General features: G+C 38.9%; 1 protein-coding gene across 2 annotated transcripts in view; it reads left to right on the top strand.

Moving 5' to 3' along the window:
- The first annotated feature begins 535 nt into the window (after positions 1-535).
- Prkg2 (protein kinase cGMP-dependent 2) overlaps positions 536-21,435 on the top strand; it is a 103,834-nt gene continuing 82,934 nt past the window's right edge. The window contains exons 1-2 of one of the 2 annotated variants that reach the window (XM_078021463.1): positions 536-813; positions 11,363-11,836. In XM_078021463.1, the coding sequence (XP_077877589.1) occupies positions 11,376-11,836 (461 nt within the window). In that variant the 5' untranslated portion in view covers positions 536-813; positions 11,363-11,375. The remainder of the gene's footprint in view (positions 814-11,362; positions 11,837-21,435) is intronic. The other variant, XM_078021462.1, reaches the window with a different exon arrangement.

Raw genomic sequence — 21,435 nt, 5'->3', positions numbered from 1 at the left:
CTCCAGAGTTTGGGAAAAGCGCGTCGCCAATCTACTCTGGGGTCACACGTCGCCTAGAAGGGCACTGGTGTGACCTAAGAGAACAGGTCCAAGATTCGTGAGCCAGTTTGCGCTCTGGGAGGGAAGGCATGATAGGGGGAGCCTGCAGAAACAGACTGGAGGGATGGAGGATAGGGAGGGAAGAAGAGATGAACCCCTCCTCCCCGAACTTTCCTCTCCCCTCGTCCCACACACTTGAAATAGAAATAATAATAACAGAAATATGCTACAACCACGATGTTATCGCCCTACTTAAGTTGCCTGGCTGGATGCTACGGGGTTTAAAGTGCGGACTGCGGTGGTTTCCACTGGCTTGTCTACCGAGTAAAGGTTCGCGCTGGTGCGGGCGCGCGCGCCGATGACCCCACCTTTGGGGAAGCGGGCTCCCTGCGGCTTGGCGCAACAGCCCCGACTGACCCCCGCCCTCCTGCGTCCCTCCTCTCGCGCTTCCTCCCCCTCCTCCCCCCCCCCCCCGCGCGCCGCCTCTGCACCGGCCCCCGCAGAGGAGCTGGGCGGTAGCACCGACGCCGCCGCAGCTCTTGCCCGCTGCGCGCTCGCCGCGTCCCCGGCTCACACGCAGTCCGAGCGGCGGCGCCCGCGGCCCTGTGCCCTCCTTGCGCAGGGTGCGCACCGCCCGTGCTGGCTGAGCTGACCTGCGCTCGGCTCGGGCGCCGCAAGCGGCTGGGGAGGGCGGCGTGGGAGAGGACGCCGAGACGCAGGGGCAGCCACACAGAGGTGACAAGCTGCGCACCTGGAAAGTTACCCGGCTGTCTGGTGAGGTTCGCGGGCTGGGGGGTTTGGGCACCGGCACTTGTGGGGAGATACGCGTGTGCATGCTGTGAGTGCGCTGCGCGGTGCGCGCCTCGTTCCCCACCCAGCCGGTCTCATGCTCGTGCTGACTGCGTGTGGATGTGTGCACGCGTTGCGTTCGCTCGGTGTGGCAGCGGTCGTTCGGTGTGGCACCTCGGTGTGGATCTCGGTGTGGATCTCGGTGTGGCAATAACAGCCTTCGCTGCTGTTTGGGCCTGGGGGCTTGAAGATGCTGTCAGGGTGCTTTGCTTTCCTGAGCTCTTGGTCCCTCTTAGGAGACCAGCACTCAGGCAATGACTTTTTTCCAAGTCCTTGTAAACTTGTGTGGGTGTCCTGTGTCACTCTGGGCACCCTGAGGCACTTGCACATCTCTGTATTTCCTGGTGAAGAAGAAACAAGAACAAACAGAAGAAAATAGAAAATCAGCCGTTTTGGGGAAGAGAAATGGGTGCAAGTATGAGAAGAGTCATTGTGCAAATACATAGCAGGTTGGGTCCAGAGTTGAGAATACAAAGAAACAAGGCAGGAGGAGTAGTTAGGCAGAAAGGATGAAGCCAGACAGATGCCTCGGTTTCCTGATCATCATGTTGTTCCTAGGGGCATTTTTTTTTCTTAAATAAAGGAAGAGAGCAACATACACCTGTTCCCCGCCACACCCCCATACATACTGTTCCTTAGGAATTGTCTCTTCTCTCTGCAAGTTTCTATTTAACTCACGGAGAAGGCGATCATCCCACATAACATGCAGCAGCTGTTGCCAGTATTCCTGTTTAGTTTTGCACAGGAGGGTATGAGCTGATATAGTGGAGAATTCTCTTTAGAGTCCTCTCTATTGGAATGCTGTGTAACTAAGAATAAGTGACATTCAAGGATGATGCCCTGGAACTGTATTGCGTTTCTCCCCTGCCTTCTCCCTACTTTTTTTTTTTTTTTTTTTTGTACTAGGGTTTGAACCTAGGGGCACTTAACCACTGAGTCACATCCCTAGCCCTTTTTAATTTTTTTTTTAAATTTTGAAACAGGGTCAAAATTGCATAGGGCCTTGTTAAGTTTCTGAGGTTGGCTTTGAACTTGCTATCCTTCTGCCTCAGCCTCCCTAGACCCTGGGATTACAGGCATGCACCACTGAGTCTGGCAGGAATGTTCCCCTTTTACATGAAATGTTGATCTCTGACACCCTGAAGTCAATAGAAGTGAGACCAATGAGAATTCACATAACAGTGAAGGCATGTGTTGCCTGGATATTGCGAAAGTCCTGTAATCCTATATTATCTGGCTTCCTTTGGATTATTTCTGTCAGTTATCCCTTCTTCTCCTATGTTTTAATTTCCTCTAATTTCAGTGGTTTATTATCCTGGGCTTATACATACTCTAATTTCTATCCATGAACCATGATACCATCTTGAAGTCCCTACCTAGCATCAGCTGTCTCTGTGGTCCTTTGTAATAGTTTCTATCCTCACTCTTTCTCTCCTACAAATAATATTCATAGGTGTTCCTAATATGTTCAGATACAACAATAGAGGCCTTCCTTTCTCTTTCCCCTGGGTGATCTCATCTGCTAATAGGACTTCAAGTCTTACTTCTGTGGAACAGTCTCTTACCTTGACTTTCATCTTTGTGTCTTGGTAGACATTCCCACCTTGACAACCCACAGGCATCTGAAATTCAACATTCTATAAATGCAGATCCATTAGTGTCTCCATAAAGTGTGTTCATTCTCCTTCCTGTAGTCAGTGTCATGATGGCTTGCTCACAGATGTGCTCTCCATGTCATGTTTATCGTGTTTGAATGAGTGAAAAATGTAGAGTGGAAAGTGCTGCCTTCCTTCAACATTTCCAAGATCAAAACATTGGAATTATTTTGTCTTCCCTTACGTGCACACCCATTTATTTATGACATTGAGACTCAACCCTGCAGTGTTCCTCCTATCCTCTTCTTTGGATATTAAATTCTCTAATCCTTTTTCTCACTTTAATGAAAGCAAGAGCTACTTCTCACATATCTTTAGTTTTTTCCCAACCTCATATAGACTTATACACTCTTTCTCTCTTCATTACCAGTCTCCAAAGTTGAAGCACTTTGTCAACTTCACCTTTTACATGTGTCAATTGCTACATAATTTTAGCTTCTCAATTTCAAATTTTTTTCTAGTGTCTATTTATTTATTTATTTAGAGTCTCAGGGATTGAACTCAGGGGCACTCAACCACTGAGCTATATCACCAGCCTTGTTTTGTATTTTATTTAGAGACAGGGTCTCACTGAATTGCTTAGAGCCTCCCTTTTGCTGAGACTAGTCTTGAACTTGCAATCCTGTGTCAGCCTTCCAACCCTCTGGGATTATAGGTGAGTGCCACTGTGCCCAGCTTGTCTCTATTACTGCTTATTAAACTTTTTTCTACCTTAAATTTCCACAGGTCCCTGAAACCGAGAATTGCCCAAATTAAACTAGAATCATATTCCTCAAGACTGTACCTCATTTTGTTTAATGCTATAACCTCTTACCCAGATGCCACATATGACCTTGCAAATCTTTCTTCTCTTTATTCCTATCACCACTTAAATTCTATGAGCTATCATCCCTGACCCACTCCTATGGAACTATATTTCTGTGTGTTTCCTATTTATCTGTCCATGTAGCTCCCCAAAATAACTGAATGGAATGCTACCAAATTTGGCAGTCAAAATATAGGATATGTGACATTCATAAAATTCACTGTGAACATTCTGCTAGGAGGAGGGATACTTCAAAGATAATGTTGGGGGTAGATAAAACTTTGGTACAATAAGCTCATATGATTGTGTTCCAAGAGAAAATTTTTCTCTGCAGGATACTGTGGACAGATGAAACAAACAGCAAGTTCAAAACTCAGTCAATAGTCACAAGTCATATGGACATCAGATTTTAATTGTTGCATTGATATAGAGTTTAGATGTTTCTTACAAGGGCAACTCTGTTTTCACTTCAGTTTTGAGGCGTGAATTTATATGTTCAATGATGGTTAATTATTTTCTAAAAGAACTATAGTGAGACAAGTTAATGGTAACACCACGCTGATATGCATTAGTTTCATATATGCTTAGAATTTTATTTAGAAAGACAGTATAATCCACTCCTCTCATTTTAAGCTAAACGGTCCATATCACAAAGAAGGATCTTTTCTCCTTTATGATTTATCAAAAAAAGGAAGCTGCAATTACCTGTAGCCATAACTTTACGACATCCTTCTGATTACCATGGAGATGGTCCTTTTTTTCCCCAGTCAAGCTGACCAAGTCATTAGAATAGGGTTGGGACTCTGAATCAGCCTTAGTCTGGTACTTATCACCTCTTCCTTGATTGGTGCAATGGCCTTATAGTCTGTCTTATTTCCTCTAGGCTCATTTCACTCCATTCCATAATTATTTCCAAGAAAATTATCTTTTTACAGGACAGATATGACCATATAACTTGAAAAAAAAAACTTGGCTTACATTAAAATCCACATCCCATAACATGGCATATGAAGTTTTAGTGTCTCCCTCCAGTATCTTGCTTTTTTAGATTCATTACTCATCACTTTCCTTCCACCCATCATGCATTTTATCCTGTTCTCTGAATGTGCCATCAGCTTTCTTGCACTCATTTTTTAGTACATGTTCTTTTTTTAATTAATAGACTTTCTATTTTAAAGCAGTCTTAGTTTTATAAAAAAAAAAATTGCTGAAAAGTACACAGAGTTCCTATATTCCTCCTCCACTGGCTTCCCCTGTTCTTAACATCTTGTAACAATGTGTTATATTTGTTACGATTGGTGAACCAATATTGACACATTACTATTAACTAAATTGCATAGCTTATATTCCGGTTTATTCCTTGTATTGCACTCCATGGAGTTTTGACAAGTATGTAATGACGTATATTTACCATCACAGTGTTACACAAAACAGTTTCACTGTCCTGAACATGCATTTTTGTTCCATCTACTCATCTCTTTTTCCCTCTCTCAGCCTTTTGGAAACTTCTCATGTTTTTACTGCTTATAAGTTTTGCATTTCCCAGAAAGCCATATAGTTGGAATCATACTATATGTAGGCTTTTAAGATTTGTTTTTAAAAATGTCCAGTAAGGCATTTAAAGTTCCTCCATGTCTTCTCATGGATATACTTTGTATTATTGTATAATATCCTACCGTATGGCTGTACTACCATTTGTTTATTCCTTAACCCAAACTAAGGTCGTGGTTGCTTCCAAGTTTTAGCAGTTATGAATGAAACAGCTATAAACATTCATGGGCAGGTTTTGGTGAAGACTTACATTTATTATCAGTTGGATAAAAAACAGAAGTAGGATTAGCTTTGTAAGCAGCTGCCATCTTGTCTTCCAAAGTGGCTGTATCGTTTTACTTTCCCACCAGCAGTGAATGAGTTTCTGCTGCTGCCTATCTTTGCCAGCAGTTGATGATGTTGGTGTTTGGGATTATAGCCATCCTAATCTATGTATAGTAGTATCTTATTGTTCATTTAATTTTCAAATGTCTTCATGACATATGATGTTGAGCATCTTTTCATATGCTTATTTGCCATCTGGGAATCTTTGGTGAAGTGTCTGCTCAGATATTTTGCCCCCTTTTTTTTTTTTCAGTTGAGTTGTTTGAGTTTTGATTGTAGAATGTTAAGAATTTCTCCTGTATTAGGTAGGTGTTTTGCAAGTGCTTTCTTCCAGTCTGTAGCTTCTTGTTTTATTTTAATTCTTCTTTTTTTTTTGCAGAAGAGAAATTTTTAATTTTAATAAATTCCAAATTATTAATTTCTCCTTTCCTGAATTGTTCTGTTAGATTTTTACCTAAAAAGTCATCACTTTTATGTCTGTCTTCTAGGATTTTTATAGCTTTGTGTCTAATGTTTAGGTCTATGATCCACTTTGACCAAATTTTTGTAAAAGAGGTAAAGCCTCTCTCTAGACTTTTTTTTGGGGGTGTGTGTGTGGGGGGGAGGGTGGATATGAATGACTAGCTTTTTAAGTGCAATTTCTTAAAGACTACCCATTTTTCTCTACTGATTTGCTTTTGCTTCTTTGTCAGGTAACTGTATTGTTTGAGTCTCTTTCTGGGCCTTCTGTTCTGTTTGATTGAATCTACTTACCTGCTTTACCAGACCCTTCACAGCCACTTTCACTTTTCATACTGTTTTGACTATGGTAGCTTATACTAAGTATCTAAGTTAGGTAGAGGCTCACTAAGCGGCCTAGGAGGCTGAAACAGGAGGATCATGTGTTCAAAGCCAGCCTCAGCAAAAGTGAGGTGCTAAGTAACTCAGTGAGACTCTGTCTCTAAATAGAATGTAAAATAGGGCTATGGATGTGGCTCAGTGGTTGAGTGCCCCTGAGTTCAATCCTCAGTACCCACCCTCTCATACCCCCCCAAAATAAAATAGTTATGTAGAGTTGGTTCTTTGACTATGTTCTCCTATGAAATTGTGTTGATGTAGTACATTTTTTAATCACTAAGTTTTTCTACTAAGATGCATTATTTTTAAGGATAAATCATGTTAGTAATAATAACAGTGTCCAATATTAATTAAACAAGTGCTATATGCCAGATATTGTGCTAAATTCTTAGTGTGGTCTATCTCATTTAACCCCCAAACAACCCTAAATGATTTGCAACATTGTCTTATCTGTCTGTGCAACTATCAGTGTGTCTCTCTTCTGTGATTGGTTTGAAGCCCAGTACCTTGCCCCAGTGCATAGAAAAACCAAGTGAAAGTGCCTGCACTGGAGCAATGGCTCCATAGACTTAGTCAGCACTATACCAACTCCCATATTTACAGATAAACAAGTAGCTACATGCATATATAAACCAGTGTGTGCATATAAGTGTATTTATATCAGACTCCAGATGGGTAGAGAAAGAAACAGGTATTATTTAGATCAGAGCCAGGATTTTGCTTTCAAACTACTTTAGTGCTAGAGGTAAAAACAGACATGGAAGCCCAGTTCCTCCCCTATCTACTGCCAGGCATAAATGGGAGGGCAAGGGCCTTCACAGGAGCTATCACTTTCCTTGGGTGTCTCCTCTTACCATTTGGTGGATTGCATTTGCTAAATGGTGAGCAAATTAATGTGATAATAAAATTTTCACAAAACTACAGTTTTGCTCTGTTCAGGCTATGTGTCACTGCTCATTCTATTCCTTATTCCCCTTTCCCAACCCTGTTTACAGAAGGGTACTCCCTTCCCAGAGAACCAGGTTTCTTTGTTACCTTCAAAGATAATTAAGTAGGACTGGGTGCAGTGGTGCATGCCTGTAAGCCCAGTGACTCTGGAGGCTGAGGCAGGAGGATGGCGTTGCTCAACTTAGCAAGACAGTGTCCCAAAATAAAAAGTATTGGGGATTTGGCTCAGTGGTTAAGTATTCCTGGGTTCAATTCTCCAGTACCAGAAAAAAAGAAAAAGATGATTAGGTGGATCTTTTGATTTAAGAAGTTCACAGCACTATAAGAAAATAACTAGGGGCTGTTCCATGAAGGAATAAAAAGCCCAAGGAGTCCTTGAAGTTCTGGAACAGGCTTGTCATTTACAATGTTTTTTAGATTCCATATTTTGATGGGGCTTGTTACCTAGGATGTTGATATAGAATGGCATCTTTTCTCAGTGGAAGATGCAATTCAGCCAGATTCAAATTCCTCTTCTCCCAAAGTGATATTTGAATCATTAATGATTTTTTTTGCGTGGAAGGCATCTTGTTTACTAGACTTCTGCCCCACCTGGAAATGATCACTCTGGGCTCTTCTCAAACCAGGACATTAATGCCTGTCTCTGGTCCCATAGTATTAAGAGAGCTTCTTGTTTCCTCATGTCTACTAGATGTCATAAATTGCATCAGAGACTTTACAAATGCAATCTTCATAATAACTCTATGAGATGGATTCAAGTATATGCATTTTATAGAAAAGAAGACTAAATCAGAGATTCCAAGTAATGTATTTCTATTGGGAGAGGGCAGATTTTTTTGAACCTTGAGTAGCCTGATTGTATTGCTCATGTTAAAATTGGATTTTCATCTCTAAAGCCATTTCTTGTTACATCATGTACTGCTTTTTGAATGTAAGAATGATTTTAATAACCTGTAGTTGCTAGATTGATGAAGCAACATCCTGACGTTCAATTCACCTTGTGGCTAGCAATCCATATTTGAGAAATATCTTATCTGAGTGACTGATATAGGAAACAGAATGAATCTAATTAGATTTTATGAAGCCAGAGACTTGAAACCTTGGCTTCAGGGACAACAGAATTTAAGCAGGTAAACTAAATAAGAACTCAGACTAGTATTGAGCCACTTAGTAATTTACTTATCTCAAATTAGTGACTTGAAAGATGAGTTAGCTACTCTCATTTCACCCCTCTTTGAAATTCTAAATAGCTTGAAAGATTTGTACAGCTTCCAAACTGACTTCATTAAAACTAGAGAATAGTTGGTGTTTGGGGAGAATTTAACACCCTCTACCTAATTGTGTTTCATGTTTGTAAAGTTATTGGATTGGCATAGATTTTTTTTAATGTTATTCATAGAGAAAAAATGATTCTAAGCTGTTTCATATTTAGAATGCTAAAATTGTTTTCTCTGTCAAGTTTGACTGTAAATCCACAAAAGGATATGCCCCCAAACATGACACTTAGTTAGATCTTAGTAAACAATTGTGCCATGAATGAAGAATGAGTTGTTAGTTTAGTATTACATGTAAATGTGTTTATGCTGGCTTTTATTTTTTTATACAAAATTTCATTTGTCTTCATATTCCTCTTTGGCCAAAGAATGCTTGTCCATGAACGAAAAAACTGTCTAAAAGATGCTTCCCTGCTGCATGTTCAAAATTTGTGCAAATGTTAATTTAAGATACCTTTGAGAGCATCTTTTATATGCCTGTAATTCAGAATCTCATTTAAGTTTATTCTCATGTCCCAGTCTCACATCTTCTGATTGCTTATTCAAGATTTAACTATTTTCAGGGCCACTTCTTTTGAATTCCAGTTTCCTCAACCTTTTTATATATTTTTTAATATATAAGAAGAACCGGTCATATCTCTACAACATATTGAGGCAATTCTTTGAAAGTTAATGTATTTCAATGACTACTGGGAACCCAGATTCTATGAGGGACAAAAATTGTCTGTCTCATTTTTTTGCTCTCTTTTTTAAATCATTCTTTTAATCTTAATTTGTTTTATATGACAACATAATGGATTACAATTCACATTACACATATAGAGCACAATTTTTCATATCTCTGGTTGTACACAAAGTAGAGTCACATCCTTCATGTCTTCATACCTGTACTTAGGGTAATGATGACCATCGCATTCCATTGTCTTTCCTACCCCTATGCCCCTTTCCTTTCTCTCCCTCCCCTTTTCCCCTTTCCCTATCTAGAGTTCATTTAATCCTTTCACCCCACCACCCCTGCTCCCCACAACATATTATAAACCAGCGTCCTTATCAGAGAAATCATTCAGCATTTGTTTTTTTTGGGATTGACTAATTTCACTTAGCATTATGTTCTCCAGCTCCATCCATTTATCTGCAAATGCCATGATTTTATTCTCTTTTAATGCTGAATAATATTCCATTGTGTATATATACCACATTCTCTTTATCCATTCATCTGCTGAAGGACATCTAGGTTGGTTCCTATTGTGAACTGTGCTGCTATAATCTGTTTCTTTATTTTAGATAACCAACAGTAATTCAGGCTTAGTTTATAAGTGTTACAATGCTTCTCGGTTATGGCTATCGAAAATTGCAGATTATGGCTCTCAAAAATTGTTCAAAAGTATGAAGTTTGACCAGGTACCTAAAAAGGTCTAAACCTATGGCAATTCTTCAGAGCATTATTTCCTAAACTTCATCTATTTGATTTATACTTTTTGATTTTGTTCATATGTGCTTATTACCTACAGATGATTTATTTTTATTTTCATTGAATTGTCTCAGTAAACCTAAAATAATAAATTTAGCCTCCACTGAAGTAATATAAATTTGTAATGCCAATAGTTTATATTTCTAATAAATGTTAAAATAAATACATAGTTACTGAACTAAAAAAAATTCTCAATCAATTAAAATCAACCCTCATAACCCCTGATCTTCCTAATCACATCCTTCATAACCCCTGATCTTCCTAATCACTGGATTAGTGATTGCTTTGGGGTTTACACTGAGCATATTCTTAGTGGGAGAAGGCGAGAACCTGGCACCATAGGTCATCATTTTTTGGACAACCTAACTTTAGGGCAGAAAGTAAAAGATATAGAGGAATCCTCATGCCTCTGTTTCCTTCTAAGGACCACAATCCAGAAGTTGTTAACAGTGAGCAGCAGTATTATTATTATTATTATTATTATTATTATTATTATTATTATTATTATTATTTTGTATTGAGGATTGAACCCAGGGGCACTTAACCACTGGTCCATATTCCCAGCCATTTCTTGTATTTTATTTAGAGATAGGGGTTTCACTGAGTTGCTTAGGTCCTTGATACCTTGCTGGGGCTGGCTTTGAATTGCTGGGATTACAGGTGTGTGCCAGTGTCACTAATAAAACCTCCACCTTGTGAGGAATGCAGATGTGTTGTATTCTTTTATTTAACTTAATGTATTATAATTTGTTATATATGACAGCAGGATGCAATTACACAAATAAAACACAAATTTTCATATCTCTGGTTGTACACAAAGTAGAGTCACACCATTCATGTTTTCATACATGAACTTAGGGTAATAATGTCCTTCTCGTTCCATGGTCTTATCTATCCCTACGCCCCCTTCCTTCCTCTCCCTCCCCTTTAACGTAGATACCCTTATTACATGAATGGATAAAGAAAATGTGGTATATATGCACAATGGAATATTACTCAGCATTAAAAGAGAATAAAATCATGGCATTTGCAGGTAAATGGATAGAGTTGAATAATATAATGCTAAGTGAAGTAAGCCAATCCCAAAAACCCAAATGCTGAATGTTTTCTCTGATATAAAGATGCTGATTGATAATGTGGATGGGGGGAGCATGGGAGGAATAGATGTGCTGTATTCTAAATTTGGGCAAGCCTTCTTACTGTAGCCATGCAGGGAGCTGGAGAGTTGTGACATTCCCAAGCCTCTGACTCTGTGGCTGCTTCTTTGAATCTTATCTTTGCTGTGCTAACATCCAAATAGCAATATTGTTGGGATGCTTTTGACAGCTATCCAGAGAATGCCCAAAGAGAACAACAGAATGCTTAGGTGCCATATTTGTGCTTGCAAAGGAAAGGGGAAGAGTGAACCCAAATGCCAGCTTCTCTTCATGCAGGGATAAAGGAAACTATCACTAGCTTCGATTCTGGATGCATGGGGACATTTGTTGCTCATTGAACGATGATGAATGCTGTGTGTTTCTATTTATGAACAGAATGAGAGGGGTAGTGGGGACTGTTGGAAAATGAAACCTCACTTGGTTGTTCCTGATTCTGTGCCTCCTCGTCTCAGGTCCCTGAGCAACATGGGAAATGGTTCAGTGAAACCCAAACATTCCAAGCATCCAGATGGCCACACCGGGAACCTCAGCACTGATGCCCTGCGGAGCAAGGTGACGGAGCTGGAGAGAGAGCTGAGGAGGAAGGATGCTGAGATTCAAGAGCGGGAGTACCATTTGAAGGAGCTGCGGGAACAGCTGTCGAGACAGACCGTGGCCATTGCTGAGCTCACGGAGGAGCTCCAGAACAAGTGCATCCAGCTGAACAAGCTTCAGGATGTGGTGCATATGCAGGGAGGAAGCCCACTCCAGGGCTCTGTGGATAAAGTGCCTCTTGAGGTCCACCGGAAGACCTCGGGATTGGTCTCTCTCCATAGCAGAAGGGGAGCAAAGGCCGGGGTGTCTGCGGAGCCAACAACCCGAACCTATGACCTCAACAAGCCCCCTGAGTTTTCCTTTGAGAAAGCGAGAGTCAGAAAGGACTCCAGGTAAGAAGTTCCATGCCGTTTTAATTCAGATGGCCTTAATGTTAAGAAGGACCAGAGTGATAACTATGAAGGCTTTTGAATGGTGAAGAGCATGTAAACTCTCAGATGTGGGGCTGGAGGGGATTCTCAAATGGTTTTGTTTTACAAAAGTATCTCTCATTAAGTAGAACATTTCTTTAAAGCAAAAATTGCACTTTATGTGGACTTCGAGGTATACAGACATAAATGCAGACATAATGAGTTGCTGAGTTTACTAAAAGCCCTTTCCACTATCTTACAATCCCTGGAGGAGTGAGGAGGTAGGTTTAGGAAGTCTATACTTCTTTTCTTTTAGAGTAGACCTAAAAATGTACACAAATCACAATAAAATATGAATATGTATAGCAAAAACCACTTCTGAGTAGTTAAAAGGAGGCTGACTTCATTCATTCGCTATACCGTTTATGTTGAGCACTGTTCTCTGCTAGCCACTGTGTTGATTGCTTAAAATAAATATTCCCAGATCCTTTTTTTGTGGGGGAGATTGTATACCCAGAAACAAATAAGAGATGTATAATTATTAATTGGGTTAATGTTGTGATGGAAACCAGCAGTATAATGGGTTGTGCTGAGGGTGAGGGGGAAAGAAAGGAAGCAGGAAAGAGGAGCAGAATTGTGATGAAGGCCTGGTTGAGGTGGTGACCTTGAGCTGAAATATAAAGGTCAAACCAACCAAGTAGAGACTAAGTGGAAAGAACATTTTAGGAAGAGGGAACAATTAAAAACTAGAATGCATTTTAAAAGTTAGAATTTTTTTCTCTTTAAAAATTTTTTAGTTAACATAATTGTGCATATTTATGGGGTACAGTGTGAAATGTAAACACATGTACACAGCACTTACTGGTCAATTAAAGGTGATTAGCATTTTGATTTCTTTATCATTTATGTTTGGAGCAAAAATTAGAAATTTTAAAAGAACATATAAATATCACAACAATTTTGTGTGTATATGAATATGTATATGCATGTATATATTTTTTCTGGCTTAAGTTTTATTTTCCTGACCAGGAAAGATTGATTACAAATATGAGTTAGGATTCTCCTTTTGCATGGTTTTTAAATAAGTAAATATTCATTAACTGAAGTGAGATCTTTTGCTTTACTATTGCTGTGGCTAAGCCTGGATCACTGTGGCAAAATGCAAGAGCTGTGAAATTAAATCAAATTTTAATTTATTCATAGACACAAGTAATATAAATCAGAATAAAACACTCAACCTAAGCAAATAAAAGATTTATTTTGACAACAAAATTACAAAGGGGGGTTTAACTCATCAATTTGTTGACAGCAGTTGGTGGCATATATGAAATTATTAATAAATATTTGTTAAGGAAACTAGTCATATTGGATTATTAATCATAATATTCTATGGCTGAAAAAATATGATTAATATTAGGTTTCAGGAAAGTTTTATTAAGCCAAATGTTTTATTATTAATTGGTTTAGAAAGATCTTATCTACTCTCCTTTAAAAGTAATACTTGTTTTAATGCTATGAACTCAGAAATTTTAGCTGTCACAAAATTGCACTTGTTTTTCAAACTTGAACAGCATCCTGTGTTACTTTTTGATATATCAGAGACATTTGAACTTATAGTAATATTGTATATTATTCATTATGCTACATATGTACATAAATATATTATGACTAGCAATATGCTTTCATATGTAGGACAATGTGTCAGAGAGTTTAGTAGCAATTTATCTTCTTTGACCCTATCCTTACATAGGCCACTAGATTTCTCCTCTTGAATGAAGATTTTGTTCGATTACTTTGTTCAAAGAGTTATGCTTATTTTGAGACAAAATACCATTTTCTTGGTGCTAAATAATCTGAGATAAGCATATTTCTTTGAATTTCTTTATTAGCTCTTTTATAACCAGGCAAAGAAAATCAGTAATTACATGCTGTCAATTTCTGAGACAAACTGCATTTCTTTTCTTCTGTCTAGTGAGGGACACAGGAAAGACATTATAGCTTCTGAATAAGGATTATCAATGACTGTTCTCACCCTAAAAGCAGACCACGTGGGTACCAGTCTGTGTTGAGGTCAGAATGAGGAAATGAACTAATTTGTTTCTTAATGATTGGTCCTAAAAAGAGCAGACTAGATCATTCATGCCCCAAAACGTTTCATCTGCTTTCTCAGAGCCTTGTGCTTCTATATTAAAAAAAACAGAATATGGAGTCAATCTTTTTTCATTGACTGATATGTACCACACTTTCCCTTGAAAAAAGTATAATTATGTCTCTGAAATAATTGCTTAAACACAGCTGATTTCATCAATTCAGAGACTTAATTTTTTTCGTTTTTCATTTCTAACAATTTGTTTTTCATTTCCAAGAAGTTCTAATTCGGAAGAAAAAACAAATGTAAACCTTGAATATTTTTAATATCTCTTTTACGCAATATATCAAAATTTTGTAAGGAACAATTTTCTAGAAGTTAGAGCATTAAGAAGATGGGAGCATCTTCCACCGCTAAAAGGATTATGCACATTATGTATTGGTTTGGCTACTCTATCAAGCAGGGCTTGCTAGATATTAGAGAATTTAAGAACCTCAGTCAAAATGACTTCTCTGTTTATTCTTAGTTCTCATGATTTATTTGTCAAACTTTATAAACTTTACTAGCTGAATCTAAGATTAAGTCTTGTTCCTACTACATATGTATCAACTACATTTTGGATAAAATTTACCCTTCACACTGGAACAGAAAGCCATTGGATGGAGTTTCAGTAATTTTGTCAAAAGGAATGAATGTCTCTAGTAAGTATCACAGAGCAAGAAACTGAGGGGAGACTATCAAGTCTCCCACAATCAACATGATTTTTAATATTTTTTTTTATGCAATATAAGCCCTGATAGATGGCAGAGTACACAATTTGATAGAATGACAGATTCCAAGTTTGAGGATTCAGATTCAGTAATTCACAAGAAACTCTAACTCATGAACATCAGTGTGTGGTTTTCTGAGTCTCCTGTGATCAGGTGTCTTGTGAATGATGAGTAACATGCTTCAGCTTCAGGGATGCCCCCAGCTCATCCCACCTTTGTTGTCTGGTACCCATCAAGTAGACAGTTAGTGTCCAAGGGAATAACTTAAACTGTGTACTTGTACCACTGTTCTTTATATAGAGAAACAATAATGGTATTCTAATGGTACTGGGGAATCTGGGCATTTGTCTCACAAAATTCTCAGGTTCACTTTTTAGGATCTGGTTCTAAAGTAGTTCAGTGCTGTGCAGTTGAAACTTCTGCAGTGACAGAAATTTTCTGTAATCTGTATTTAACAAGATGGTAGCCAAAACCCAAATTTGGCTACAAGGTAATTAAAAATTTGGCTGCTATAACTAGGGGACTGGATTTTTAATTTTAATTCATTGGAAAATTAAATACCCACATGTCTCATGACTGATGAACTAGATATTGCAATTCTAGACTATATGGTTTATATGGCAACTGCTGTGGCGTGAAATGAGAATTATGATCTAGTGCAGTTTGGGTATACTTTATGGACAAAGTAAGACCAGTGTGCAATTTTATGAAGCCATAGAAAATAAGAATATGACTCTTATATTGAGGTGGGCCCTAAATGGAATTGCTGGGAAGCTGCACTGGAATCTTCATAACCTTTTGTAGTGACTTGGCCTTGTGCCTGTGGACCATTTTAGATCTTCAAAAGCATATAGCTGTGCAGACATGTAGCCTGTTTCTATTATAGGCACTCAGCGTTTTTGCATTATTATAAAATCACATGACAAGTCAGAGTACTAGCAAATATTCTGATTTCTGATTTAAATGTAATAAGGTGAACATCAGAAGACTTTAGAACTAGAAGAAAATTAAACATTATTTCATTCTACCCTCCTGGAGATTGCAGAAACAGGTGCAGGGGAGTTATAGAATACACCATGAAAGGTGGTAGAGCCAGGATTGGAATATAAGACTCTTGATTTTGAAACCAGTTCTTCTTCTCTGCAGTCCTGCTCTAGTGTTTTCAGATCTGCCTGCAAAATGAAAAGAAAAAAAAAAAAAGGCCTCTAGTCAGACCAGTTTGGGCACCAGTCTACTTTTTGATGATATACCCAGTTGACTGGAAATAAGAACAATGGTGCTTCCTGCATCTTCCATGTGGAGCTGAGCTGAGCTTGCCCATTGCATAGTTGTCACTAAGAGCTGCAACCTCAGAGCTCTGACTGAGAGGAAAGGACATGGAGAATGAATTTGATCTATCTGATGGCCAAAACTGTGGTGTATATGGAAGGTCACATATGTGTCACGAATAGTGCTTCTGAAGGCTGAGGACTGGATATCAGTGGTAAAGAAGGACAGGGAAAAGAGCAGATAGCTTTTCTGTCCATCTCCAACCTGCCTTAAGCACGGAGACAACCACACATCCAGAGGTCAGACCTTTTACTGAAATTAAGTTTTCTGTTTATGTAGAGACATCGTTTAGCAAACTTCAGCACTGGCAGAGCAAAATTATAGGCTCATGCTGAATGTCTGGTGGAACACAGGAAAATTAATCAGAGACATCTGGCAAGTAGCTGTATGACTTTTTTTTTTTTTTGCTAAGAATGCTTAAACTATCATTTGAAACTATTGTTCTTTCATGAAAAGGAAAGATAAAACAAAGACTTGCCATCTGACTTCAGATGTTGGCTCCAGTTTTAGGAAGGACAATTAGTTGTATTTGTCATTCCCGCCCCAGGAGCAGGATAGGTAAAAGTGGAAAATGCAAGTGAGTCACACATTTAAATAAGATGTGGAAAAGGAGTGAGGGAGAGTATGTTGTTATTATTTGTGCTCGTTTTCTAAAGCAGTGCTGAGGAATCGATAGTGCATTGGAGAAATGTGTTTCCTTTATTAAACAAGAAAGTTTCTATGGAAAGAAACAATATTTATACATCGCTAATCTGTGCTAGCCCATTCTGAATGCCTCACAGATATTGAGTCATATAATTCTCATGGTAAACCTATAACATAGATAGATATCACCCCCCTTTAATTTTTTTTCTTTTGTAGTTGTAGATGATCAGCATGCCCTTGTTTTATTTGTTTATTTTTATATGTGCTGTTCAGGATCGAACCTAGTGCCTCACCTGTGGTAGGCAAGTGCTCTGCCACTGAGCCCCAGCCCCAGCTCCATTGTCCCCTTTTTATATATGAGAAAACTGAGACATGTTGAATTACATAACTTGTTTAAGGTTACACAGGTTTTAATTTTGGAACCAGAATTCAAAACCTGAAAACCTGCTATCAGGTTCTACTCTAACCAGTCCTATATAATTTTCAGAGATGAAAATTAGAGGAGGACTTTTCACATTTTAGTGGGAAAGACTTGACACAAAAAATTAAATATGTAATTAGAAACAGATTTTTGAAAAGTGCTGTGCTTAGAAACAACTGCCTACAATTGTTATTTTTCCCTGAAAATTGTGCTTCCAGAAGTGCCGCTAAGGTCTCAGTTTGCAAGTTGAGGGAAATTTTGCTGGGGGGAAGCTCTAGGATTTGTTGCCCATGAATTAGTAACTTACATGTTGCTGTATGAAAAGTTCTATATCTTGTTTTGATAGAAAGATTTTTAAGAGTATATGTACAGACTTATTGAATAGTCAAAAAATTGGTGCATGTACTTATAAATATTACAACCTTAACCTAAGTTTTTATTTATGTATTCATCCATTTATTTATTTTTTATTTATGGGTACTGGGGATTAAACCCAGGGGCACTTTCCCACTGAGTACATCCCCAATCTTTTTTTTCTTTTCTTTTTCTCTTTAGTGAGACAGAGTCTTATTAAGTTGCTAAGGGTCTCACTAAGTTACCAAGACTGACCCTGAACTGGCAATCATCCTGCCTCAGCCTCCTGAGTCACTTGGGATTACAGGTGTTAGCCACTGTGCCTGGCTTAATCTGAGTTTTTTAAAAAAAAAAGGAAAAAGAAAATGAAGCTCTCTGTATAAAGAATGAAAGAAGAAAAAAGTCCAGTCTTGTGGTAATCTGATAGCTAGAAGCTATGGGTGAAGGCAGCTAAGTGATATGTCTTGTGAAAGATAGATGTTTGAAAACAAGCAGTTATGCTATATAGCAATAATGTGTGTAGAGGCATCCAGATCCGAACTAGCTGTGGAGGGATGAGATGAGAAAGCTAAGTTATCAACTAACTATTAGACATTGGTTGTTTCCCATCCATCATCTCCTGGGGCTTTAGACTTGTGGAATGAGGTGGTGTTACTTTTCCATCTTACCTAAAGGGAGTCATTCATCAATGTGCTGAAGGTTGTAATGTGGACAGTTTGTGGAACCCGGTTTCCAGTCTGTCTGCCTGATGTCCGGTGTGTGTTCCCTACCACAGTGCACACATATCCAGACTGCGGAGCCTCCAGTGTGAATGGGTGCCCTTGGGGTTGTGCAGCCGGGGTTGGGCCGGTGAGAGTTGCTGTTAAACTTCGAAGAAAGGGAGAAATCAAAAGTAGGGAGAAGTTAACAAGATGGCTATAGTTGAGTGGCACCTGCCTTGTCATCTAAATGTGGTCCATTAAGCTTTGGCAGCCTTTGAAAGTGCTGGCAGCTGGCCCCTCTCAGTTCCTGCCTCTGCCCTTTCTTCTCTCAAGGAGTCAAAGGCACACTCTGCCTGCCCACCTCTGCCCTCTCTCAACCAGATGCTGTGCTTTGTTTATATCTGCCCTTTGCTCCTCAAAACTTCCAGTCTGTCACTAGGTGTTAGGAAATATGTTTAAGGAAGCCTCAGAAAACACTCAGGACTGATACCTCCCTGTTATGAATAGTCAGAAGTTCAGTTCTCCCTGTGGGCTGCATTCCTAAGAGGACACTTTATGCTATTTTTATGCTGCAGAAAACCCATAGCAATTTTTAACCCTATAACTTCAACTACTAGCTAGAAAGTCCAAGGTTCCCTTTACTCCTTCAGATTAACACATTCAGGTCAACATTTACCAAATATTGAATCAGCAGGCTCATTTTTTAATCTTATCTTTTTTCCATTTCTTCCCTTTGTATTCCTTGTCTCATTTTTTTCATTTATACTTTTGTTTTTTTCCTTTCTAATCTTCCCCCATTCTCAGCATCAGAGCAACTCTGAAACTGATACTCACTTTATTTTGCTTGCTATCTTCTTAACTTTTAGGATATTAACAATAGTTTGTGGATCTGCTTGGCTCCATGGAAGTTTGGAATTGAGCAGTGCTGGCTTCGTACCACTGTCTTAGAGGCCAGGGCAGGAGCTGCCAGCTCTCCTCATTTGTATCTTCTGAGTGTCCTCTGAGATGGGCTCCTCTTTTCTGACCCAATTTTTTGTTCAAAAACCTTCCATGCTATTCCAGATACTGCCTATTTCATTGCTAGATACCCAGAAAATACCATAACAGAAATAGTTGAGTTGAGAAGACAGCAGTCTTTATTCTCCTTGCTTGTCAGGTCAGAAGGAAGCAGGGCCCAGGCCTTTGCCTGCTCATAAGCTCTGCAGTTATGAGAACCTCCCTTCTTTCGATAAGTCAGCTCAGCCCCTGTCATCTGACTTTTTCTAGGGTTCAAACTACAATGAAATTCTCATAAAGGGGAAAAGATCTGAAGATTAGGATAAAACCTTTCACGTTTTTAGACCCTTTTGGGAGGATCTAAAGACCCTCATTGTGGAAGATACATTTCTTACAATTATTCTTTTAACTAAACCGGTTGCTTTACTTTAAAGTTTTACTCTAAATTAATTTGTCTTTGAAGTACTTGTTAGTTCAAGGTTTTTCAGCACAGTCTTGACAGTTTCTATTTTTTAAATATTTTTGTGAGATCTATACCCAGGAGTAGATGACCAGGGGATATTTTATATACATAATTTATACTAAAGCAGGAGTGATCAAGCACCCACTAACTCCATTTAATCTTTCCAGAGTGATTTTTGTTGTTGTAGTTGCTATACCAAATCAATTTTGATTGGTAAATTTCAAGCAGCGGCTTTGATGGTCCTTTTGAGATTTACAGATCAAACTCTAGAAAATATGAGGGAAATAAAAAGCTGGAGCTTTGCGTCCCCTCTTTCCAGATGAGAAGAGGAAATAAAAGTGAGCAGAACAAGGCACTATTTAAACTTCCTGGGAATAGAAACTCAGGGAAATCCAGATATAATAATTTTTTATTGCAAGGTAATAAATTACCACATGATTAGCAGCTAAAACAATGGACACCCACTATCTCAGAGTGTCTGTGGATTGGGAGTCCAGGTATGCCTTATTTAGTTCACCTGCTTAGTCTCACAAAGCTGCAAGTCAAGGGTTTGGCTGGCTGTGTTACTTTCCAGAACTTTCTAGAGGAACAGGTCCTCTTCCTAGCTTCTGTTATTGTTGGCAGAATTAAGTTCCTGTGGTTGTAGGAGAGCAGTCCCCATTTCTTTGGCTATCAGCTGGGGCGACTCTCAGCTCCTAGGGCTGCCCAGAATTTCTCCCCCAAGCCCTCTCAACACAGGGCAACTTCCTTCATCAAGACCAGCTGGGGAGCTGCTTGATATTTGGCTAAGATAGGTATTGTCCTTGGGGTGGCCCTCCCATCACTGTTGCTACACTTTGTTGCTGAGGACCATGTCACCGGCTCTGTCCCCACTCAAGGTGAAGAGGATATACAAGGATATGACTACAGGCATAGAGCTCCTGGGGCCATCTTGGAATTCAGCACACCGTACAAGGCTCTTTGGCTTCCATGAAGTGAGATTCCTTGGTTGAGAATGCTGGCTGTAGTGGTATGAAAAGTCCATGCACATGGACTTGAACATCTGTGTACTTTGCATCATTCTTCACAATAGATAAAGATGGAAGCCACCCAATATTCACCAACAGATGAAGGGAGAAACAAAATGCAGAATGTGCATACAATGAGATATTACCCAGCCTTAAAAAGGAAGTTCTAACCCATATACAACATAAATGAACCTTGAAGATGTTATATAAAGTGAAATAAGCCAGACTCAAAAAGGACAAATATTTTATGATTCCACATACATGAGATATGTAGAATAGTCAAATACATAGAGACTTGAGTCTCCATTCTAATGGAGGTTACCAGTGGCAAGAAGCAGGGAGGTAACAGAATTAGTGTTTAATAAGTACAGGGATGGGAAGATAAGAAAAATAAGTACAGATGGCTGGTGGTGTTAGTTACGGAATAATTAGAATGTACTTAATGTTACTGAGCTGTTCAATCAAAAATAAACTGTATATTTTAGATACATACATTTCATCAGGAAATTTTGAAAAAATGTCCAGAGTTTTAGGGATGACTTGACAGTGTATTCCCAAATACCCAGCCATGTTTCAGGATTTACATTAGGATGCTGAGAAGAAGAAGAGGAGAATAAGGATTTACTCATTTTTTTGTACTTATTTGTCATATCCCAAAGGAGAATAGGCTATGTCAAAATCCTGTGACAAACATTAATTAATTGTTGTTCATCAGTTATTGTTACTTAGTATTAATTGATTGAGTTCTTGGTGAGTCATCAATTAAAGCATTTTCCCAGTTCAGTGCTGTGGAAATAGACAGAAGG

The sequence above is a fragment of the Ictidomys tridecemlineatus genome, chromosome 9 (assembly GCF_052094955.1).
Source record: "Ictidomys tridecemlineatus isolate mIctTri1 chromosome 9, mIctTri1.hap1, whole genome shotgun sequence".
Classification (NCBI taxonomy): Eukaryota; Metazoa; Chordata; class Mammalia; order Rodentia; family Sciuridae; genus Ictidomys; species Ictidomys tridecemlineatus.
This window is presented reverse-complemented; position numbering and strand designations above follow the sequence as displayed.